This window comes from Dipteris shenzhenensis, chromosome 32 (assembly GCF_047967505.1).
Source record: "Dipteris shenzhenensis isolate YYH24624 ecotype China chromosome 32, Dip_SZ_1.0, whole genome shotgun sequence".
In the NCBI taxonomy this organism is placed as follows: domain Eukaryota; kingdom Viridiplantae; phylum Streptophyta; class Polypodiopsida; order Gleicheniales; family Dipteridaceae; genus Dipteris; species Dipteris shenzhenensis.
This window is the reverse complement of record NC_141627.1, coordinates 2,207,775-2,233,927: the sequence shown is the minus strand read 5'-3', so window position 1 is coordinate 2,233,927 and position 26,153 is coordinate 2,207,775. Positions and strand designations below refer to the sequence as shown.

The following is a 26,153-nucleotide window of genomic DNA, read 5'->3' as shown; positions in this document are numbered from 1 at the left end:
AGGAGGTGAAAAGGTTGTCACCATGATGACTAGGTGTGAACAAGGTGGGAAGAGTGAACAAGGTGAAAGGTGATGACAAGGATGTGAAAAGGTTGTCACCATGATGACTAGGGTGAACAAGGTGAGAAGAGTGACAGGGGTGAAAGTCGGTGACAAGGAGGTGAAAAGGTTGTCGTGAAGGCACATGGTGGAGAGGGAGAGAGAGAGGGTAGGCCAGGGAGAGAGGAAGTGATACTTAAAGAGAGACATAATGAAATAGAAATGAAATGACTAGAGCAATGAACCAAAATGAAATTACTCGACCAAAGAGCTTGTAGCTTGATACTTGATTGATTTGACAATAGACAAGTACAGCTCTTATATAGAGCACACACACACATATGAACACCAATGCATATGGGATAACTCCCAATGTGACACATGGCATACATAGGACACACTAAACTAGAATTCACACTAGAACACACTAGAACACACCAAACTGACTCAACTTAGCTTCATATTCTAACCATGAAGACAAGGTGAACTGTGCAATGTATGAACTAGACATGGTTTCCATGCCAACTCAGAGGCTGAAGTCTGAGCATGGTTCAAAGGTCGGATTGAGCACTCACATGGCTTTACATCCCAAACATGACTTAGAGGCTAATGTCTCAGCATGGATGCATGAACAACTAAGAGGTTTAGAAGACCAATGCACCAACATCCTGGAACTCATATGCCAGGCCTGATAACTAGACCCTATCACTACCAATATATGGCTCCCACAGTACATCCCCCTCTTGACTCCAAGGACTAACTAGGAACATGGAGTCACATACCAAACATATAAGAGAAAGCACATCATTTTAGGAGGACTATCCAAGGTAGGGGACCTTTATTAACTCTTCAAACATTCTTTTTAGAGGGACTACTCAAGGCAGAGAAACTTTAACTCTAACATATAAAAAAATATAAAAGATTTCATTGATTTTATGCATAGCAAGGGCAGAGAACCCATGAGCCCGAAGTAGCTACCGCACAACAGTGTGCACATCTTGATGCAAAGAGGTATGTCGGTGAATACCTGGGCGAGGATGCCCTCAAATGATGTGTCAATGAAGGCCATAGGAGCACCTACCAAGGGAGATCACATCATCACTCTCAATGTGCCGATCGGAGAGTCACCAAATGCTCAAGGGAGCTCCCCAGTTAAAGAAGCAAATCGTGGGCTGCTCAAATCAGATCCGTGAGCACCAACGGGAAGCTCAAATGAAGGTGGTGAGAGAGGCAATCTATGGTGGAATCACGAGCAAGTTTTGGTGTGGATTTCGAGGGCAGGAGCAGTAACAGTAGACGGCATCAAATGGTGCAACAATCGAGGCGGTCATCGAAGTTACCGAGATCAGAGAAATGATATTTGATTGTTCGAGATAGTCAAACAACTCAATGTTGCAATGTCGGAGATGACGAGGTGTGAAAAGAGTATTCCCCGCTGTCGGAAGCCTCAAGTCAATGTAGCAGAGTGTCGGTACAGTCGAAATGACTTGTGGGTAAGCTCGGGAAGCTCAAATCATTGCTGGAGGTGACGAGAGTCCAAATCTGAGGAAAAAATGCCAAAAAATAGCCTAAAACTGCTCGGAATCTCCTTCTGACATATGGCACTGTCGCGCATCCGCTTGCAGAGGTTCGTACGGGCGTACGGACATCCGTACAGCTGCAGGGACAAAAAAGTCAAAACTTTTCCCCCCCTCGAAATTGTGCGGGACAGGGTCGTTTATGTTTGGGCAGTGCCAAAATGTCAAAAAACATCAAAATCAGACCTCAAAAGGTCAAAAAACAGCTGCTGGACTGCATTAAAACAAGTTTCTAGTGAGGAACAAACGAGGAATGTCCACCAATGCTGAGGGAGAACCACGAACTGATGCGAGAGTGAGCTGAACTCACAAACGAGGATCAGGAGCAATCACTAGGACACCGAAGTACTTGATGGCAAGGAACCATGGCGAGGCTAAGGGAAGGGAGGCTCGACCTTACAGGAGAGGGGAGCTTCCATTTGCGGGCTTTTCTCATCCTCTAGATAGAGCAAGAAGAAGGTAGGAAGGGAGGCTCTGATACCACATGAAGGCACATGGTGGAGAGGGAGAGAGAGAGAGAGAGGGTAGGCTAGGGAGAGAGGAAGTGATACTCAAAGAGAGACATAAAGAAATGGAAATGAAATGACTAGAGCAATGAACCAACATGAAAGTACTCACATGTAGACCAAAGAGCTTGTAGCTTGATACTTGATTGATTTGACACTAGACAAGTACATCTCTTATATAGAGTACACACACACATACAAACACCAATGCATATGGGATAACTCCCAATCTGACACGTGGTATCCATAGGACACACTAGACTAAAACTCACACTAGAACACACTAACACACCAAACTGACTCAACTTGGCTTCATATTCTAACATGTCATAGGAGCAAGAATGGTGAAGAGTTGTGAACACAAGAACAAGAAGTGAACACAAGTGAACTCCAATGGCCCTAGACATAGTAGAGAGAGTGTATCCCAGCTTATTGACTCACATGGGGTTTTACAGACAGAGCCTGATGATGTCTTACGCATAGCTTCAGATTTCTATGCCACCCTTCTTATTGCTGATCCTGAGACACACGATAGAGAGGATGCTAGACAGGCTATTTGGCAGAGTATCCCTGTGTTGGTGAATCCGGGTATGCATGTTCTACTCGACGCACCTTTCACCAACACAGAGTTCAGGACTGCACTTTCAGCCCTTCACAAGGGCAAGTGCCCAGGTTCAAATGGCCTCACCCCATCTTTTTTCATTGCATTTTGGGATATGATTGGAGACTATATTACTTCAGCCCTGCAGGCCATTTGGGACTCTGGCGAGATGCCTGGGTCGCTTACAGAGGGTCTCATCCACCTTATCCCAAAAGGAGGTAGCAGAAATTTAGTGTCCCAGTGGAGACCTATCACACTTCTGGGGACTTGTTACAAGATTCTGGCCAAGGCTATCAGCCTCCGATTGCAGCCACTTCTCCCTGATCTCATTCATGACACTCAGACGGGATTTGTGCATGGCAGAAGCATTTTTGATAACATTTTTTGTTTCTGGGAAGCTTCAGAGTGGCCCATGCAGAGTGGCCAGAATCTTGCCATTCTACTTTTGGATTTTGAAAAAGCTTATGACAGAGTAGATTGGGGTTTTTTGGAGGGCACCCTTCTACGCTTTGGCTTTACTGATGCTTGGATCAGAGGTGTTTCCTCTTTGTACAGATCAGCCCACAGCCAGGTACTTATTGGTGGGGTAAGGGGTGAGAGATTTCAGATTTCGAGATCAGTCCGTCAGGGATGCCCCCTTGCTCCTTTCCTTTTTTTGCTCATGGCCAAAGCTATGAGTATCTATGTTAGATCTCAAGCTGACATCTTTGGGCTGAGACTTCCCATCAGAAGGGAAGAGGAGCTACTTGACAGTGAGTTGGCTGATGACACAGCAATTTACTTGGATGCCACTCCACAGACGCTCACTTCTTTCAGGACAGCATTGGATTTATTTTGCTTGGCGGCAGGGGCGCAGATAAATTGGCATAAATCCAATGGCTTTTGGATCAGTGATGAGGACACTCCAGTTTGGGGGCTTGACATAGGATTCACTTGGGTTCAGAGGGGTGTGCCTATCAGGTATTTGGGCTGCCAGGTCAGCTTGGATATTTCTACCACGCAGCAGTTTGCTCCCGTTTTGGAGAGCATCAGAAGGAAGCTTCTTTTCTGGAGCTCAGCCAAGCTGGATCTTGCCTCTAGAGTTGTGGTGGTCAACCAGGTCCTCTTGGCCACAGCCTGGTTTGTTTGTTCATGTTGGTGCCGTTCTAGGGACTGCATCATTCAGCTCAGAAGACCGATCAGAAACTTTCTCTGGAGTGGGCTTGATGGCACAGCAGATGCCTTAGCCAGGGTGGCTTGGGAGACCCTCATCCTCCCTACACAGGATGGGGGTCTCAATATTATTGATCTAGATTTACAGTGCAGAGCTTTACTTTGCAAGATGATGGTGCGAGGACTTAAGCCAGGGCAGGAACCGTGGAAGGACTTTCTTATTAGCAGCATACAGAGGTGCACACCTTCTTCAGGAGGAGACTGGATGAGCAGTGTTAGATGGATTTTCACCACAGCACACCTCAGGTCACCTTCGTCCCCTCTCATGATTGCCATTCTAAAAGCTTGGGCCAGTTTTAGAAGCACTCTTCAGAGGATTCCTCCTTCCTCTCGGGAAGAGATTGATAGGCAACCCATCATGTGGAATGACAATATTTTAGATGATCTTGGCAGACCACTGGGTGCCTCACTCTACATGCAGTGGTCCAGGTGGGAGAGGGGACCTGCTTCTTCTATGGGGTCTTGGAAAGCTTTCCGCAGGCTTCCAGAGGAAACCAAATCAAGGTTGACAGGACATCTCAGAGGGAGTGCAGGGAGGATCTTGCAGATTGAGGCAGCCCTTCCAAAGGTTTGGGTAGACACAGATGATATGCTACTCCACTTCCTCCACTTGGGCAGGTACTTTTTCAAGAGACGGGGTTCCGCTTCAGGTTTTGGCCTTTCGAGATGCACAGGAGGATGCTTTGGTTTTTAGTGTCCAGGATGGTGGCAGATTGCTCAGGTCCACAGAGGACATCTTGCTTGAGTCTGCTTTTCAACCTATCAGGGTTGTAGGTCTTTTAATGCAGGGATCAGATTCAGAGTGGTTCCTAGACCTAGACCCCCGGCTACTCTCCACCGGGTCTTGGAGGCTCTGGCTCTATGGGGGAGTTCCCATCAGGTATTTGCAGTGGGACCCCGGAGAGTGGGAGTGGATTGACGTAGGGCATCGAGAGAAGAGCATCCCCTTCTTTCGTCACACGGTCAGTAATGCCAGGAGATTTCAGCTCAGTAGTAGAGGTTGGAGACCCTCCAGAGTTCCTCATTGGGAGACTTTTGGTATTACTGCGGATCAGCAGAGGTGCTTCTGGAGGAGGCTCTAGAAATCCCACAGAAATAGAAAGATCACTATCTTCTTTTGGCTTTCTATCCATGGAGGGATTGCAGTGAACCTTTGGAGGTCCAGGTTCGGAGCCGACCCTACATGCCCTCGATGCCTTTCTGCTTCGGAGTCTATTCAGCATTGCTTATGGGATTGCAGACAGGCGAGGTTGATTTGGATGGGGGTAGCCAGGATTTTCAGTCACTTTGCCCATTCCCCACTTTTAATGACATGGGGCTCGGTGGCTTGGCTTTCTCTTACAGGACCTCAGGTTTTCTATGAGGGAGTTGACTCCTCTCGGGCCATTTCGGTTCGACGTCATCGGATTGAATCGGATTGAGTCCTGTTCGTTGGATGTGGTACCACACCTTCCTTTTACAGCTGTACATGCCTCTGTGGATACTTCTTGGGAGATTCTAGCGAGCATAGCAGCCTGGCATATCTGGAGAGCCAGATGCACAGAGGCTTTAGAGGGTACTCAGGTTCATCCCTCGCACACATTGGCTAGTATCTGGACAGACATCGTACATACTTTGATGGCCGTATGGACGGGTATGCAGGGGGACTCCCGTGCAGCCTCAGCTAGGAGGGCTTCTTTCTTTAGGGAATGGAAGGATTCTCCTTTCTTCTCTGAAACTACTACAGGGTTGAGGTGGCACTTTCAGCCTCAGCCTGGGTTGTTTTCCACCTCACTCTGAGGGGGTTTTTATTTATCCTCATGATTTCATGATGTATTCCGCTTTGAGCTTGCTCTCGCGGGTTTTTTTCTTACTTAATAGAAGTCTTTTTCTTGGAAAGATATATATATATATTATCAAAGATACTTCTGCCATGCACAAACCCTATCTATGTGTCATGAATCAAATCTGGAAGAAAAACCTGTAGCCGCAGACTGGCATCATCAATGGCCTGTGTGCCTCGATATGCAGTAAGAAGGGATGCAAAAAAATTTGAAGCTACACGCATGTCAGCATCAGGATCTGAGTGTAACACCCCGTCTGAGTCAACAAGCTGTGAAACACTATCTCTACTATGTATGGGCCCATGAGTAGAGAAAAAGTGTTTGTTGACCCTGCCACCCATTTGAATCCAAAAGGATTCCCGTACATGAAAGGCATATTCTGCTCTCTCGTCCTGGTACTTCTACAGTGCGGACAGGATAGTCAGTACGTCCTGCTTCAGTCATCCACCATTGGGTGCCTGTGAGAGTTGGGGAGCCAGTACCTTAGGCTACCCTTGATGGGGCCCTAGACCCATCTCTTCAAGGAGGAGACATTCCTAAACTGGTTCCATGTGTAGATGAAATTGCTTCTGCCCCTGATCATGTTCAGAAGCGCTCACCTAAGGAGAACCTTGCTCCACCAGAGACCCGTGCCTTACTTGAGAACAATACCAAAGTCGTGGCTAAGGTCATGAAGATTCATGCAGAGGTCATGTAGTGACAACCCCCTTCTTCTCTTACACGGTTGTCTTCACCTGACAAAGGTAAGGGGGTTATTGGTTCCACTCCACTTTTCGCAGGGCTCCTTTGCACTCATGTGCCAGAGGTACTTCGTATGAATTCATTTTCAGTTCTGGTAGACTTGGCTGAATTTGAGTCAGAGGAGGAGTTTGTACCCTCTACGCTTGGGGAGCACATCTTTCAGACATCAGTGGACAGAGTTTTCCCCTCAACAGGTGTGGGTGTGCTTTTCCTAGTTGACTTCCCTCCTCTTTATAGGAGGAACTTTTCATAGGAGAGGGCTTTCTCTACAACTAGGTCGGGTAGGATATTCCATCCGGCCTCTTCCTCTTGCAGATGAGGATTGTCAGTTGGAACGTTCAAGGCCTCCTCGAGGGTGTACCTCATCATTGCCGCAGGCAGCTGATTCATAACCAACTTCATCTAGGTGTTATTGGATGTCCCATGGACACTTTGATGAATCAGGAACACAAATTGGATGTCAAGGATTGTGCTTTCAGGCCATACATTTTGGTCACCTGCCGCCTTGAGCACCAGGGGAGGTACTTGAATTTCTGTTTCGTCTTCTATACTTCCCTTAGTGATTGGACACGGGATCATAGTCCCTTCTAGAGCTCAGTGGATTTTAGTTTTGATTGGTGGGCATAAGGTTAGTCTTTTAAACATGTATGCATCCAATTCTAGAGGGGATCGTGTCCTTTTGTGGAAGGAACTGCTCTCTTGGTCCCATATTGCAGATGCTTGGATTATTGGGGGCGATTTCAACATGGTTGAAATGCCCTCAGACCAAAGGTGGTAGAGAAGGTGGAATTCACTCCCTAGAGAGAGCAGTGTGGGATGCCTTCCTTTTTCAGTACAGTGGCAGGGATGTTTGGCACGATGATGCTTTTCACACTCAGCCACATTCTCTCCTATTTTCTTTGTCAAACAGGAGGTTGCAGATGCCTATACATGCACGGATTGACAGATTTTATGTGGATGATTGGGCTCTTGATAGAGGTGGTACTATTCGCATTGCAGCTGGGGTGTCCACTTCGGATCATTTTCTAGTGGTTTTGATGGTCTCAAATCCCCATGTGAGGCGCCGCTCTGCTAGTGTTAGGATTCCAGATTCTTTTATCATGAATAAGATCTAGTAGAAAGGGCTACAGACGAAGGCTGATAGATTTAGCTAAGATTTTATACAAGGCACCCAGCAAGGTAATCGGTCCCCACTAAGACACTGAATTCCTGCAACCCCCTTTGAATGAGGCCCTCCCTAAATGAGTCTTGCATCTCACCCGAGTCTCATACATCCTGCAGGGCTGAGGTAAATATGATCCCAAAAAGTAATAAAACATAAGGAGGTAAGTCCATTTGAACCAGGGCACTTGCCCTTGTGAAGGGTTACCTGAGTGTCATGATCTGCTGTAAGAAGGGAGGCATAGAAATCGGTGGCAACCTGCAAGATGGCATCTGGATCTGTCTAAAGAACTCCGTTTGAGTCAACAAGCTATGAGATGCTCTCCCTACTATGTCTGGGGCCAAGAGTAGAGAAGAATTGCTTTTTGACCCTACCTCCAATGTCAAAATGACTCTCTAGCATGAAAGGCATACTCTGCTCTTTGATCTAAGAGTGACTGTTGCTGAGCCCTTGCTGTAGCAAGGCGCTCCTAAATCCAAGCATCTGTAGGCCTCTTCTGCTCCTTCCTTTGGAGGGCAGCCAACTGCTGGCGAATACCTATCTCACGCTTGAGAATCTCACCCCTCCTAATAAGAGCAACTAGAAAATCACTAATATCACAGCTAAGTTTGAAGAAGAAAGTTGCCCATCCTGCAAATGAGATACCCAGGTCCTCAACACTGTCTCTATAAGGCCCTCCTCTATATAAAAAGAATCTAGAACACTGTCTCTATAAGGCCCTCCTTTATATAGATAGGTTTTTTGCATGGCAGGAGCATCTTTGATAACATCTTCTCATTTTGGGAGGCCTCGGATTGGGCCATGCATAATGGCCGCAGGCTGGCCATTCTACTCTCTTGGATTTGGAGAAAGCTTATGATATGGTAGATTGGGGCTTTTTGGAGGGCACACTTACTCGTTTTGGCTTCTCAGATACATGGATCAGAGGGGTGTCAGCCCTCTATAGATCAGCCCACAGCCAGCCCACAGCCAGGTTCTTATTGGTGGAGCTAAAGGGGACAGGTTTCAGATTACTAGATCAGTCTGTCAGGGATGCCCCTTAGCCTCCTTTTTATTCCTTTTTGTGGCTAAGGCTATGAGCTATTACATTAGAGCTCAATCTGGGATTGTAGGGCTTAGGCTTCCTTTGAGGCAGGAGGATGAGCTCTTAGACAGTGAGTTGGCAGAGGATACAACTGTTTTTTTGGATGCCACTCCATAGACACTGAATTCTTCAGGACGGCATTGGATTTGTTTTGCATTGCGGCAGGTGCACACATAAATTGGAACAAATCCAATGGTTTTTGGATCAGTGATGAGGACACTCCAGTTTGGGGGATTGACATAGGGTTAACTTGGATTCAAAGAGGAGTCTCCGTAAGGTATCTGGGATGCCAGGTTGGGGTGGGCATCTCTCTGGCACAGCAGTTCGCTCCCGTGTTGGAGAGTATCAGGAGGAAACTCATCTTTTGGAGTTCAGCCAGACTTGACCTTGCATCCAGAGTTGTGGTTGTGAACCAGGTCTTATTGGCCACTGCCTGGTTTGTCTGCTCATGTTGGTGCAGATCTAGAGGTTGTATTGCTTAGCTAATGAGACCTATCAGGAACTTCCTATGGAGTAATTTAGATGGCACCTTAGATGTTGTAGCCAGGGTGGCTTGGGAGACCCTCATTCTCCCCACAGGAGGAGGAGGTCTCAATGTTATTGATCTGAACTTGTAGTGTATGGCCTTACTCTGCAAGTTTGTGGTACATGGATTGATGCTTGGACAGGAGCCTTGGTAGGATTTTTTCTCATGCAACATTCAGTCTTGTGCCCCTTCTCTTGGGGGGGATTGGTTGGACAGCAACAGATGGATCTTTACTTCAGCCCATCTCAAATCTCCCCCTTCCCCTCTCATGGTTGCTATTCTGAAGGCTTGGGGCTGCTTCAAAAACACACTTCGCAAAGTTCCACCCAACTCTCGTGAAGAAATTCACAGACAGCCAGTCATGTGGAATGACTCGATTTTTAGGCCACTTTGAGTGTCACATTATATGTAGTGGTCTAGATGGGAGAGGGGACCTGCCTCTACGGTAGGCGCTTGGAAAGCCTTTATGAGACTTCCAGAGGATCAGAGACTTTTAGCAGTTGGCCACCTTAGAGGGATTGCACTCAGGATACAGCAGATACATGCAACCATTCTGTCAGAGTGGATTGATACAGATGACATGCCGCTTACAGAGTCCACTTGGTCAGGAGCATATTTAGGGATGGGCATTCTGCTACAGATCATTGCATTGCAGGATGCACATGAGGATACCCTTGTCTTTGATGTTTAGTCGGGGGAGGCAGACTTGTCAGATCTTCTGATGATATTCTTTTGGAGATTGCTTTTCAGCCTGTCAAGATTGCAGGATTCATGGAGTGGGGTAGGGACTCACAATGGTATCTTGACCATGATCCTATTCTCCTTGCGCTGGGGTCTTGGAGACTCTGGCTGTATGGTGGTTCCCCTATTAGGTTCTTGCAATGGGACCCAGGGGAGTGGGAATGGATTGATGAGGGGCACCGAGAGAAGAGCTTCCCCTTCTTTCGCTACACAGTTAGAAATGCCCGAAGATTTCAGCTAAGGAGTAGACATTGGAGGCCCTCCAGAGCGCCACATTGGGATAGTTTTCAGATTTCCGCAGTTGTGCGAAAGAACTTTTGGCGTAGGCTCTAAAAATCCCTTAGGAATAGGAAGATCACTCTTTTCTTTTGGCTTTCTATTCATGGAGGGATTGCAGTGAACATATGGAGATCCATGCTAACCCTACTTGTCCTCGTTGTCACATGGCAGTTGAGTCAGTACAACATTGCCTTTGAGAGTGCAGACAAGCGAGGAAAATCTGAAAAGGTGTTGCTAGGATTTTCAGCATCTTTATACAACACCTTTCTATATGACTTGGGGTACAGTGGCTTGGTTATCTCTTACTAGCCCACAAGTGTTCTTCGAGGGATATTTTACGGAGACACTCAGTGGAGTCGTGTTCCCTCTTTTTCTGATTTTTGCTTGAACTGCTTGCATTCCCCTCCTTGGGCTGAGTTGTATGGCCGTGTTTTGGCTCAAACTTTTTCTGAAATTTGCCCTTTTCACCCATGGCAAGTGCTTGCTCACCCTGACGAGAGGCTTTGGCAAAATTTGAGATCTCTCCTCTTCTTGCAAGAAAAGCCCAACTAACTCATCGAATGAGAGTGGGGCTGAGAGTGCTCTCAACGGAAGCAAGAACGGAAGAAGGAGAGAGAGAGACAGAGAGCCACACAAGTTTTGGTGGGTGCAGAACCACCCTAATCTTCTTTTTCATTCATTTATATATGTGTTTGAGTATTGTACATAACCGGGGTAAAGGCACAGTGACCTTTAACCCCCACAACCTCCCACTTAAAGGACAATGTGCCTTTAAGAGAGAACAACTAGTGAGCATACTATCCAATGCCCATCAATACACGACAATACTCAAACTGCTGACTAGGTAGACTCTTCGTCAACATATCTACAGGGTTATCATCTGTATGAACCTTGACAAGCTCTATGCGCTTGTCCTCAAGTACCTCCCTGATGAAATGGTACCTGACCTCAATGTGTTTGGTCTTTGCATGAAAGACCGGATTCCGTGCTAGCTGAATAGCACTCATGGAATCACTATGCAATGTCGGTACACCTGTATGAATCCCCAAATCTCCCACTAGTCGATCAAGCCATATAGCCTCCTTGCAACCCTCTGTGGCTGCAACATACTCAGCCTCTGTGGTAGACAAAGCAATGCACTTCTGTGCGCGAGACATCCACGACACTGCACCACCTGCAAAGGTGAACACATAACCAGAAGTGGATCTCCTACTATCCACATGCCCTGCATAGTCTGAATCTGTGTACCCAAGTACACGCATGTCTCCTTTACCAAAGCAGATGCACATCTCCTTGGTACCCTTCATGTACCTCATGATGCACTTAACTGCCTCCCAATGCCTCTTTCCTGGATTAGCCATATACCGGCTAACAACTCCCACTGCAAATGCAATGTCTGGTCTAGTAGCTATCATAGCATACATAAGACTCCCAACTGCTGATGCATAAGGAACCTTGGCCATCATGGCTCTCTCCTCATCTGATTTGGGACTATCTGTATGACTCAGTTTCACATATGGAGGCAATGGAGTACTCACTGCCTTCCCCTCCTCCATATTGAAACGCTGCAATACTTGTGTAACATACTCTTTTTGTGAAAGCCAAAGGAGTTTCCTACTCCGATCACGCGTGATGCGCATACCAAGAATATGACCTGCAAGTCCCAAATCCTTCATATCAAAGGCCTCATGCAACTTGGCCTTTAATGCATCTAGCTCATAAGTATTCTTGCTAGCCAATAGCATATCATCCACATATAGTGCCAGGATTATCAAGCTACTATCCTGAGCCCTTTTAGTGTAGAGGCAGTGATCAATTTCACTCCTAAAAAAACCCTGGGACCGAATGAAAGCATCAAACTTCTGATACCATTCTCTAGGTGCTTGCTTAAGACCATAGAGACTCTTCTTCAGCTTGCAAACTAAATGCTCTTTGCCCTTTTCTTCAAAGCCTTCCGGCTGCACCATGTAAATTTCCTCATGCAAATCCCCATGCAAGAAAGCTGTCTTGACATCCATCTGCATAAGCTCCATATCCTCTAATGCCACTAGTCCAAGCATGCATCTAAGTGTAGTCATCTTCACAACCGGAGAGAATATCTCATCAAAGTCCACGTCCTTCTCTTGCTTGAACCCTTTAGCAACCAAACGGGCCTTGTACCTAGGCACATCATCACCTGTGACCTTCATTTTGTAGACCCATTTACATGGCAACGCTTTCTTTCCATGTGGCAAAGAAACCAAGTCCCAAGTCTTATTCTTCATAAGTGAACTCATCTCTGATTGCATATAGCATACTCCCACTTGCGTTGATCCTCACGCATCATAGCCTCTCTATAGCAAGAAGGCTCCCCGCAATCAGTAAGCATCACATAGTCTACCCCTGGAACAAACCTATCAGGCGGTCTAGACACTCTAGATGATCTTCTCAAGGGCATTTCAGCTTGCTGTCCCACTTGCATATCAGCCACATTTGGCTCATCATTTCCACCAATAGATGATCCATCATCTACCCTTGATTGTATACCTGTGGGAGTACTCGGTGGTACCATTTCTTGCACATTTGGTGCATGGACAGCTTGCTGTCTATCAACATAGGCAGGTGGATTCACATCCTGGAAAGTGATTCTCCTCATTTCCACATCCCTCATGGGTGCCTTATGCATCTTCTTCTCATTGAAGACCACATCATGGCTGCGTATGATCTTCTTTGCTTCTGGATCCCAGAGACGATAGCCCATCTCTCCACTTTCACCATAACCTAGAAAAATGCATTTCCTAGACTTAGGATCTAGCTTTTTTCGAAGCTCTTTTGGCACATGTGCATATGCCTCACACCCAAATATACGCAAATGAGAGTAAGACGGCTTCTTTCCACTCCATGCCTCTTCAGGAATACCACCATCCAAACTCTTACTAGGTGATCTATTGATCACATGCACTGCAGTCTTCATTGCCTCAGCCCAAAAACCACCAGAAAGACTTGCATTGGAAAGCATGCATTGCAACCTTTCTTGAATGGTACGGTTCATCTTTTCTGCAACTGGATTTTGCTCTGGAGTACGAGGGGATGTAAGCTCCCTCTTAATCCCACGAGTATCACCAAAATGCTGAAAGTCATGAGAGAGATACTCTCCACCATTGTCAGTCCGTAGGCATTTAAGCGTTCTACCTGACTGATTCTCAACCAAGGCCAGCCATTTCTGAAATACCTGGAACACATCACTCTTCCGAGCTATAGCATAAGCCCACACTTTCCTAGTTGCATCATCAATGAATGTCACATAGTATTCAGCCCCGCCTAATGACCGTGTAAGCATGGGACCACATACGTCTGAATGCACCAAATCAAGCATTTCAAACTCTTTCTTTCCCCTTCTTTTATGGGCTGATTTAGTCTGCTTCCCATAGAGACAATGCTCACAAAATTCAAAATCAGAGAAACTCAAATGCGGTACATAACCCAAACGGCATAAGAGTTTCATTCCATTCTGGCTCATGTGCCCCAACCTGCAATGCCACAAAGAAGTGCTTGGCTGCTCGGTTATTGCAACAACATGATCAAATACCCCTGATACATGTAAGGGATACAAAGTCCCACACTTGGCACCCCTAGCCAAAAGCATAGAGCCCTTTTGAATTTTCCAACTTTGAAAGCCAAAAGTGGTGTGAAAACCAGCATCATCTAGCTGACCCACTGAAATAAGACTCTTGGTCAACTTAGGCACATGTCTCACATGTTTCAAAACAAATGCAGACCCATTTGCAAAAGAAAACTTTATGTCACCTGCTCCCACTCACCTGCTCCCACTATGTTACATGCATAGTCATTTCCAAGATGCACACAACCTGTCTTTCCACTATACTAAGTGCAGAACCGTTCCCTATGGGGAGTAACATGGAATAAAGCACCAGAATCCAAAATCCAATCCTGGGAATATGCATCATCTGAGTGGTAAGCAACTCTGCAAATAAACTAGACATGAAGAGAATGTCATTGTCACTATCATGTGTGACTGCATTGATCTCTTCGATCTTCACTTTTCCTTTGTCCTTCCTTGGACTCTCTTCCTTTTGATTTGCACCCCAATTTGCATTCTTTTTCTTATCCTTTTGCTCTCTTTTCAGCTTGTAGCAATCCTTTTTCATATGGCCCTTCTTGCCACAATGGTAACACTCAATGTTCCGTGCCCTGGATTTGCTACGAGACTTCCCTCTTTCTTGGGACTTCCCCCTGAACTGTGATCTGCCCCTTTGCACATTTAAGGCTGCATCCTGCTTGTTGCCATCCATAGACTTCCGTCTAATCTCCTCGGCCAACAAGCTACCCACAACATCATCAAATTTCAAAACTCCACCAGGTGCAGAGTTACTGACAGCTGTACGGAAGGTATCCCATGAGGATGGCAATGAACATAAGAGAAATATTGCCTTAGTCTCCACATCAAAATTCATCTTCTGAGCCTGAAGCTCTGGCTGAAAATAATATTGAATTCATTCAAGTGAGAAGCAATGGAGACCCCTTCCTTCATCTGTAGCTCAAACAACCTCTTCATGAGGTAAACTTTATTAGAGGCAGTTTCCTTCTCATAAGTGGCATACAGTTTCTTCCACAAATCTTCCGTAGTCTGCTCATTCACTACTGTGAAATAAACTAACTCTGCAAGATGAAGTCTAATAGTAGACTTTGCTAATGCATCCAACTCATTCCAATCATCCTCAGACATATTTGCAGGCTTAGCTTCAATCCCTGCCAAGGGTTTAATCTGCTTCTTTTGAATAAGCACATCCCTTATTTGTTCTTTCCACAAAGAAAAGTTTGTCCCATCAAACTTTTTAATGTTGAAAAACTCCTTTTCAGACATGGAAGAGGACGCCATGATGCAAATGAAACAAAATCCCAAATGCTAGTGCCTGCAAGAGAGAATCACACCAAATACAGGTGCACCCAAATGTGTATGCCACAATAGAGTGAAATATCACCAAAACTCAAAGCTCAAAGCATCAAAAGATGCATCTGACTCATGTGCATATACTATGCATCCATATGAGCAAATCTGGCCCAAAAGAAAATGCCAATAAGTGACAAATGACTCAAGCATAAACACCGTCCACTGGCATATGCATCAATAATATCTCATCCAAGAGAGCATAGCACTATCAGTGCATCACCTGCAATGTGTCAAAGCTGTCCCTCAGCATAAAGTAGCATCCATGTGCAAAGCGTCCATAAAAAATAGCATCCCACAAGGCAATTTGGGCCTATCAGCGCATCCAACAAGGACCGCAATGCATCCAAATGGCCTATAAATCATCCATTGCAACCCAATGCATACCACGAATGAGCGCACACACTGCTCAAACTGCAACCAGAGTGATCTGCATAAGGTATGCTCAAGAAATCATAGTCCCACGGTAATGAGCGCTACTGAAAATAGAACCTGAGATGCTTCAAAACATGGGCGCCATTGCATAATCGGACTAAGCAAGAAAATCTGCAAATATCTCTCTTCTGCCAGAACTCCAAAATCCCAACCGATGAGTGAGAAATGGGAGTCAACACTTATCCACTGCGATGTGGCATAAATCTAAGGTTTCAAAACCTTAGAATGAAAAATGCATAACAGAGAGACGAAATCGAATACACAGAGATCTATAACTCTGAAAATCCTCCACCGAATTGTGCAAGAACTGACAGGTAGGGGTTTTTGGGCGTTCGGAACGCAATGGGACATACGGTTTTGAAAACCGTGGTCTCAATCACTGGGTCCAACACACGGACTGAAAAACGTTTTTGGAAACAGAGCTGTTTGTAAACTCCACCGAAGTGCGAATGATGAGTAACATAGAAGTTTTAGGACCTCCTGAGTCCACCGGAACTGACAGATCTGCAAATGGTTGCTCCAAACTTGAGTTCCAACACTCGGGCAAAAAACGCAGGAACTGACACAGTGAGTCAGAAATCCACTGAAATGATCCCAAATTCAAGAATGAAGGTGTTTTCAAGCTCATGAAGTAATGTGGATACCAAAAGCAAGCAATAGTTGCCTCTACAAGTCAATACGGAGTCTCTGTCATCGAACGGAACAGGAAAAAGCTCAAAAAACGACTTTTTCTTTGAAAGCTCTTAACAAGCTCTCAAAACCACTTCGTAAAGCCAAAGTGACTTTTCCAAAGGTTCCTCCAAGGTCTCTGCACACTCGGATGCAAGTAAAGTCACCCACAAAGCTTCCCACAAAGCTTCTCCTTCCTCCCACAGAGCTACTGAGCTTCAAGCATTCACGCACGCTTAGCTAGATCACCCGGGCTCTGATACCAGTTGAGAGTGCTCTCAACAGAAGCAAGAACGGAAGAAGGAGAGAGAGAGACAGAGAGCCACACAAGTTTTGGTGGGTGCAGAGCCACCCTAATCTTCTTTTTCATTCATTTATATATGTGTTTGAGTATTGTACATAACCGGGGTAAAGGCACAGTGACCTTTAACCCCCACAGGGGCTGCCCTGAGAACAATGGTCAATGAAGTGACGAATGTGCCATATGAGGGTGCTATGCTATTGAGAGTAATAGAGACGAGCTTCTTGTCTTCTATTTCCTCATCAATACTTGCGAGCTGATCACGTACATCAGTGATCCTGGCAATATGATCTGGCCTGGCCTTCCTACATCTTGAGATCCTTGAGCTGATTTGTCAAGGCAATGGCCCTTGCCTCATTCTTAACATGATACATGTTTGCCAATCTTTTCCATGCTGCCTTTGCATCCTTGCACGACTTGATAGTCATCATAATGTGCCTCTTCACATTTGTGGCAATTAAAAACACTGCTTGGGAATTGCGGCGGTCAAACTTGTTCTGCTCCTCCGTTGATGCTATGGGACTAGCAGGAGGGGCTGTAGCAGTCTGTTGTCTGCATGTAGTCTGACCCGAAGAAGCTGTGCTGGATGTAGATGAGCCGACTGGCCTCACCTCATCCCCTCTAACAATATCCCACAAGCCCTTACTAACCAAGATGTTCTTAAGCATGAATGACTACAAGGCATAGTTTGGTCCATCCAGCTTGTCACCCTCGGACAAATTGCCAAAACTGTCTGAAAGAGTTGACATGATGCAAAATGGGATACCCACAAGCTGCAAATGTACCTGCAAAAAGAAGTGCAAGTCCCAAAAGTGCAACTGGCTGCAAATGTGCCTGCAAATCCCAAACTAATACTGGTTGCAAATGCAAAGTACGACTGGCTGCTCTTAAATGCCAATGACTGCATAATACAATCACTGCAAAAATGGCATCAACCAATCACTGCACTCTGCTGCAATCTGAAGTGAAATCGCAAACTGAAAATGCAAAACCCAAACCTGAAATTCGAAATTTGTGAGCTGCCCGGATACAAACAAGCCTATCTTGCACCATTTCAGGCAAGAAAAAAATTCCTCCCTATTTTTTGTCCGTACAGTGCATACGGATCTGTCCATACAGTTGCGCAACAGTGCCAGGAGTCCATAGGACTTGTCGGAACTTGATTTCGAGTCCGTACGACTTGTTAGAAGGAGATTCGAGCAGTTTTTGATTGTTTTTCGACGTTTGTGCTCAGATCTGGACCCTTTTCAGCTCTAGCCTCTCCCGGGTGTGTTCCAACAGCTCCAGCATCTCCATACTTCTCCAGGCTCTTCTCTACACGTGTATTGTATTCAGAAGTACTCCCGACAGCTTCATTCAGCTCCAAACAGCTCACTTCAGCTCCTTTGTCATCTCTAGCTTGCCCACACAGTCAGTGGACTGTGTTGCAGGTGGTTCGGGTCCAGTTGCACTTCCAGTAAGTGTTTTGAGCTATATATTTCGCTTCGAGATTGTTTTTGCAAGAGTGCACACACAAGAAAGCTCCAATAGAAATGTTCGAATAAAACAATACAAGTACTTGGTATATATAGTACCCAAGTACTACTGGTCAACCATAGGGTTGTCTTTATGCCTACAACACCATATCTTTGTAATCTCTTACAATATCCAAATACGGTCTTGCAGAGGTAGCCACAGATTTCTATGCCTCCCTTCTTATAGTATATCATGACACTCAGGCTAGAGATGATGCTCGATAAGTTATTTGACAGCATTTGCCTATGTTGGTGGCCGGAGATATGATAGTGTTGGGGTTTATCAAGGTCATACCTCCTAGGCACACCATGTTCTTGTGTGTGCGCTCTAGTAGCACTGATAGGTGGGAGGTTCTAGAAGGATGCTTCAGCATGTGGATGATGGAGAGATTCTAGGAGCTGATTTAGAATCTAGATGCTCCTGGAGTGATCTCATCGATGATGTCAGTCAATCCATGTACTTGCCTATATGAGGCACTCAACTCTATTGATCAATTAAATTGCTTTGCTCTCATCCATGGCTTTCACTGTGTTCATGCCGCCTTAGCTTCTCTCACATGGTATCAGAGCCCGGTTTCAGCTCAAGTCAATCATGTTGTGCCACGTGGCATCATCTTCCCCAAACCTCTTCCTCAAGCTTCACTTTGCTCTCTTCTAAGCTTGAAATTTTGAGGGTTTCATTCTCCATCTTCGTGCAATCATTCTCCAAGTCCTCTTGGCTGTAGACTCACCTTGGTAGGAAAAACTTGTGGCTAGGAGATCTCCATGAAATTTCACTTCCTCAAGCAATGCCGCCCTAATTTCTACTCCACGACATTCTCTGAAATTCGCCTGGCTGGAGCCACATTTCAAGCTGCCCTCCTGGCTACTGTTGGGCGATGGTATGAGGAGTTCTCTGATGAAATTTCATGTCCATTGGTGCTGATTTCGACCCTACATTGCAGATTTTCAGTTCGACTTTGGCGGCTTTCTGTCCGGCTACAACAAATGTATTTTTGCATTTCTTCTCTGTTGATGGTAGGCGACATCAAGGTCCTTCTTTCCCACTCAGAAGCCCTCTCAAAGCTTGCTCCATCAGGGTGAATTTGATGGTCAAAGTTCTGCTGCAAACTCTTCTCCATTTCTGGTTGAAATTGGCCAAAGTCCCTGTTGACCAGTGAAAACTTTTGGGGCTTTTATTATTTTCTGAAAGTTCATGAAATGTTTGTGTTTACAGAAGCATTGGATCACTGATTGATGCTTTATAAGTTCGGATTTATACTCATTTCCATTGTTCACTTGTGAGTTAGTGGATAGAGCTTTACACATTTACAAGCTTGTACAAGAGTAGACACTGCCCTTGGGTAAGACCCTCTCATGGCTTCTATAGTGCATATCGAGAAGTTTAATGGCCAAGCATTTCATACATGGCAAATGAAAATTAAGTTTACTCTCATGCGGGCAAACCTTTGGGACTTGGTTAAGTCTCTAGCCTCTTCTACAACTTCAACAACTACCACTGCCGGCACTTCAACTGCACCTACAACCCCCGCACGAGACCATGCTAAAGAAGAGAAAGCATATGCCATCATTGCCCTAGGCTTGGGTGACAATTACTTGCATCATATTTCCGATTTGGAGTCCCCTTTTGAATCCTGGCACAAGCTAGATGTTGTGTTTGTGTCTTTATTTTTGTAAATCACCTCTGGTCACCATATGATGTAGGCCATGTGATATGTGTTTGGTCTATCTCAGTTTTCTAAACCTTGACCCTGGGGCACCTTTGCTAGCATGAGATCCTAGACATAGATTTATCCTTGACCACCATGAGATAGCCATGTGTGACCACCATGAGATGGCATGAGAAACTATGAGACTAGATGTATCCTTGACATTGCAAGAGGCAAACCCTTGAGGGGGGGTTGTGTTTTTGCCCTCTTAGTACCCCCTGCAGCCAGGTGTGTTTGTACACGCAAGGGTGATAACCTTTGTTAGGGTCTTTTGCCCTCCATATTACTCCTGTAGGCTTATTTTGCACATGCCACGGAGATAACTATTGGGGGAAGTCTTTATGTATCCCTATTTTGTCCCTTACCCTTGGGAGCCTTTGCTAGCACTTGACATACCCTGAGGCATTCCCTTGGAGGGGGGTTTGTTGGGGTTTATCAAGGTCATGCCTCCTAGGCACACCTTTGTTCTTGTGTGTGTGCTCTAGTAGCACTGGTAGGTGGGAGGTTCTAGAAGGATGCTTCAGCATGTGGATGATGGAGAGATTCTAGGAGCTGATTTAGAATCTAGATGCTCTTGGAGTGATCTCATCGATGATGTCAGTCAGTCCATGTACTTGCCTATATGAGGCACTCAACTCTATTGATTAATTAAATTGCTTTGCTCTCATCCATGGCTTTCATTGTGTTCATACCGCCTTAGCTTCTCTCAAATAGTCTCACTTGACGCACCGTTCACCAACATAGAGTTCGGGATTGCTCTTTCTGTCCTTCACAAGGGTAAGTGCCATGGTTCAGATGGGCTTACACCCTCTTTCTTTATTTCATTTTGGGATCAGATTGGGGATCACATTACCTCAGCCTTGCAGGGTGTTTGGGACTCGGGTGAGATGTTAGACTCACTTACTCAGGGCCTCATTCATCTGATCCCAAAAGGGGGTTGCAGGAATTTAGTGTCTCAGTGGTGGAGACTGATTACTTTGTTGGACACTTTGGACAAAATCCTAGTAAAAGCAATAAGCCTGCAGCCTTTTCTCCTAGATCTTATACATGATACGCAGATGAGATTTGTGCAAGGTAGGAGCATCTTCGATAATATTTTCTCATTTTAGGAGGCTTCTGAATGGGCTATGCATAATGGCTATAGGTGTCCCATTCTACTCATGGACTTTGAAAAAGCTTATGACAGAGTAGACTGGGGTTTTCTAGAGGGTACCCTCTCTCGCTTTGGATTCAGCGATGCATGGATCAAAGGGATTTCAGCTCTCTATAGATCAGCCCACAGCCAGGTTCTTATTGGTGGAGTCAGGGGAGACATATTTCAAATTAGCAAATCGGACCGTTAGGGATGCCCTTTAGCCCCCTTTCTCTTTTTATTTGTGGCCGAAGCTATGAGCTACCACCTTATAGCTCAAGCTAATATTATAGGCCTGAGTCTTCCTCTGAGGCAGGAATATGAGCTTATGGATAGTGAGTTGGCAGATGATACGTTTGTTTTTTTGGATGCCACAGACCGCAGACACTCACCTCATTCAGGACAGCCTTGGATTTTTTTTGCACTGTAGCAGGGACCCATATTAATTGGAACAAATCCGATGGCTTCTGGATTAGTGATGAGGACACTCTAGACTGGAAAATTGACATAGGATTCACTTGGATTTAAAGGGGTGTTTCCATCAGGTACGTAGGATGCCAGGTTGGGGTGGGCATCTCTCCAGCACAACAGTTTGCTCCCGTGTTGGAGAGCATCAGGAGGAAACTCATTTTTTGGAGTTCTGTCAGACTTAACCTTGCATCAAGAGTAGTAGTTGTGAACCAGGTACTATTGGCTACTGCTTGGTTCATTTGCTCTTGTTTGTGCAGATCTAGAGGTTATATATCTTAGATCATGAACCTTGGAAAGATTTTTTCCTACGCATCATTCAGTCTTGTACACCTTCTCATGGGGGAGATTGGATGGACAGCTCGAGATGGATTTTTACTTCAGCCCATCTTAGATCTCCCTCCTCCCCTTTCATGGCTTCCATTTTGAAAGCTTGGGGCAGCTTCAGAGACACTCTTTGGAGAGTTACACCCTCTTCTCGCGAAGAAATAGAAAGGCAACCAGTTATGTTAAATGAATCCATTTTGGATGAGCATGGTAGATCACTAGGAGTGCCACATTATATGCAGTGGTCTAGATGGAAGAGGGGACCTGCTTCCACTGTAGGCCTAGAAGGCTTTTAGACAGCTTCTAGAGGATCAGAGACTCTTATTAGTTGACCATCTCAGAGGGAGTGCAGTCAGGATGCAGCAGATAGATGCAGCCATACCAGCAGAGTGGATAGATACAAATGACTTGCCGATCACAGAGTCCACTTGGTTCGGAGTCTTTATGGGGATGGGTGTTCCTTTACAGGTCATTGCCATGTGGGATGCACAAGAGGTGACCCTTGTCTTTGATGTTAAGTCGGGAGGTAGACTTCTTAGTTCTTCAGATGATATTCTTTTGGAGGTTGCCTTGCAGCCTGTTAGGATTGCAGGTTACATGGAGTGGGGCATGGACTCACAGTGGTATCTTGATTTTGACCTTGTTCTCCTGGCACTTGGGTCTTGGAGACTCTGGCTATATTGTGGTTCTCTCATCAAGTTCTTGAAATGGGACCCAGGGGAGTGGGAATGGATTGATAAAGGGCACCAAGAGAAGAGCATCCCCTTCTTTCGTTACACAGTTAAAAATGCTAGGAGATTTCAGCTTAGCAGTAGAGGTTGGAGACTCTTCAGAGCTCCTCATTGGGATAGTTTTCATATTTCTGCAAAGGTGCAGAAAAACTTTTGGAGGAGGCTCTGGAAATCCCTCATAAATAGAAAGATCACTCTCTTCTTTTGGCTTTCTATTCATGGAGGGATTGAAGTGAACCTGTGGAGATCCAGGTTCAGGGATGACCCTACTTGTCCTCGATGCCACGCAGTAGTTGAGTTAGTTCAACATTGCCTTTGGGAGTGCAGACAGGCGAGGACGATATGGAAGGGTGTTGCCAGGATTCTTTGCATATTTCATAGAACACCCTTCTTCATGACTTGGGGTTCAGTGGCATGGTTATCTCTTAGTGGCCCTTAGGTGTTTTTTGAGGGACATGACATAGACTCATCCTTCATTATACAACGACTATACAACGACACTCTGTGGAGTCATGCTTTCTCTAGGATGTTCCTTTCACTCCTTTCAGAGCTGCTCATGCCTCGGTAGACACAGCTTGGGATATTCTAGCTAGCATTACAGCTTGGTATATTTGGAGGGCCAGATGTACGGAGGTGATGGAGGGTTCACAGATTCACCCTTCCCCCAATCTATGGCTAGTATATGGATTGATACTATACACACGTTGTGTGGATAAAATTGTAAATATGTTTTCCACTTGTTGCATGCTGCTGAGTAGGTGCATAGCTATGTACATAGCTAGTGGGTGATGGCTTTGAGTTATGGACACTCTCATAAAAGACTCTACACTGATGTAGATATTTTCTTGAGATTGTAGATACTTTTGCAGGGACTCTCAGGATATGATGATAGAGAAGTGTGGGTGCATCAGGCACTCCAGAGCATTTGGTGTGGGATGGCATGTCTTTCATTGTTATCCTGTGTTATGTTTATCTTGCCATGAATGGTTCCCGATTTGTAAGTCATGTGAGCATTCATATCATGGTTTGAGGGCTTCATGAATGTGCAGTCATATGTGGCAATCAAGCACTAAATGCTTGCTTGAAGGTTATGTGCAAATGTGATGTGCCTAAGGTTGGAAGATAGGCATTAATGGCCTTGGTCTAGGGAGCCTAAGGGCCTTGGCTTATGCGATGAGTACGGGCTGCTTGCTTTTAACGGAGAAGGGCTGTTGCTAGTTTAGAGTCACTGAATAGGAGCATGGTATCTCTATTGTGGGAGATGGGATGCCTTGGATGGAAGAGAGCGTGCGCAACAGGTTGATGAGAGAAGACACAATGGATGAGATTCAAGATACAAGGTAGTTAGTCGCTAATTGCACGTGAGCAACAGGGTAGCTACTAAAGTATGAAGATGGAGATGGACAGGGGTGACTCCTGGGAAGAGGCCGTGAGCTCTAAGATGCTGAAGGAGCAGCTATGAGAAAAGACTAAGCAGTAGGTGGTAATATAGATCGTGATTTTGAACCAGAGGTGCTGCAGGCAGCAAGTTATGAGCTAGCTGGTCGTCAACTGCATAGGATGCAAGCAGAGCCAAGCGCAATATGAGGCTATCATTGTGGGCTGTGTGTTTTGTGACCATACATGGTTGTCTGGATGATTGCTGTTCATTGAAGAGGAGATTTCAAATGACAGTTGAACAGATCTGAAAATCATCAATCTTCTGTGCATCTTTTGTATGTTCTTGAGCTTGAGCTCAGTCAGTAGGAGCTTGTCTTGAGCTGTATAGTCCATTCGGTTTTATGGGGTTGTTTGGTTTCCGGAGGAAATGTGGCCAGAGTATGAGTTGTATATAGAGGTCTGTAAAGACAAGGATTTTGAATGAATACCTTTTACCTGGTGATTGAGTTGTTCATTTGCTTTAAATGTGGATGAGGGTTGCTGTGAAGGCAGTTTAGGCTCTACTGCTTTTGTCCATCCAACGTTGATGGCCACCTGGACGAGCATGTAGGGATCCTCCCGAGCAGCTACAGCCAGGAGAGAGATTTTTTTCAGAGTTTGGAGAGGATTTCTGTTCTTCTTTGAGTCTGCTTCAGGGTTGAGGTGGCATTTTCAGCCTCCACCTTGGATTTTTGTTAGCTCTTTTTTGGCTGTTTTTTATTTCATGCATGACATGATGTACTCCCGCAGTTGAGCTTGCTCTTGCGGCTTTCATTCATACTTACTGAAGTAATCTTTTTGCAAAAAAGAAGAAGAAAGTTCTCACATGTAGACCAAAGGGCATGTAGGCTTGATAAGATTGAATTATTTGACAAGTGACAAGCCTTTATAGGATAGGCACACACACTAGATTGCACAAATGTATATGGGATGGCTCCCAATATGACACATGGAACTCACACATAAGACTCTACTAGAACTCCTAATAGAACACACTAAAATGCACTCAACTTGACTTCATGTTCTAACAGTGGTGAGGAAAATTTTCTTGTATGATTGGTATTTCAGACATTAGATAGAATCATGAATGTGTTAAACTTGTTAAGAAGGTCCATCATCACAAATAAGAATGGATACATCTAGCCTTTGCTAGGTTCAACTGACTACCTTTAGAGCTTGATATTGGTCTTAATAGTTAGTGCACTAGGACTTCCCATCCTTAATACATGTCATGAAAAAGTAGGAGGTATGATTATCAACCTTATTTATTTGAGGCTTGTGGTACTACATGGGCCCTTGGGAATTGAGCACTTGTGATGGCACTGGCGAGACAATACTTAATGCCTTGGTGCCTATGATTGTATCACAACTAGAATCAAAGGAACTACATTTGGATTTCTCTTGATTTTCTATGGAGCATGCAACTATTGAGGATAGACTATACTTTATGCACTTATATTGGGAGACATAAGTTTGATAAAAATATTATGGGATGGTATTGTACGATTGGTATCTTAGACATTAGATAGAATCATGAATGTGTTAAACTTGTTAAGAAGGTCCATCATCACAAATTAGAATGGATACATCTAGCCTTTTCTAAGTTCAACTGACTACCTTTAGAGCTTGATATCGATCTTAACAGTTAGTGCAAAAGGCGTTAGGACTTCCCACCCTTAATATATGTCATGAAAAAGTAGGAGGTGTGATTATCAACCTTATTTATTTTAGGCTTGGTACTACATAGGCCCTTGGGAATTGAGCACTTGTGATGGCACTAGCCATTATGGAGGCAATAGTTAATGCCTTGTTGCCTATGATTGTATCACAACTAGAATCAAAGGAACTACATTTGGATCTCTCTTGATTTTCTATGGAGCATGCAAGTATTGAGGATAGACTATACTTTATACACTCTTATTGGGGGATATCAGTTTGTTAGAAATATTATGTGTAAGTTAATTGAGAACGTTGTCTTTGTATTTTTCAGTTGTTGGATGAACTTTTTGAGGTTTGTGATTTGGCAACCTGGTGGTCACCTATTGCTCCTATTGTCATTGGTCAAGTACTTGTTCCATGTGGAGTTTGGCAGGTGGGAAAGGTAAATTACCACTCCGTGTTGATGACTGGCTTAACAGAAGTTTTAATATGATATATAAATTGTTAATAGGATGAATGTTTGATGCTAAATAGTTTTGGATCATTCTTA

The 26,153-nt window shown here is 44.9% G+C and overlaps 1 protein-coding gene across 1 annotated transcript in view; it reads left to right on the top strand.

Annotated features, from left to right (window-relative positions):
• The window catches only part of LOC147880170 (uncharacterized), a 368,868-nt gene that overhangs the window by 283,148 nt on the left and 59,567 nt on the right, over window positions 1-26,153 (top strand). The window contains exon 18 of the mRNA XM_087370364.1: window positions 25,935-26,045. Coding sequence (XP_087226490.1) covers window positions 25,935-26,045 — 111 coding nt within the window. The remainder of the gene's footprint in view (window positions 1-25,934; window positions 26,046-26,153) is intronic.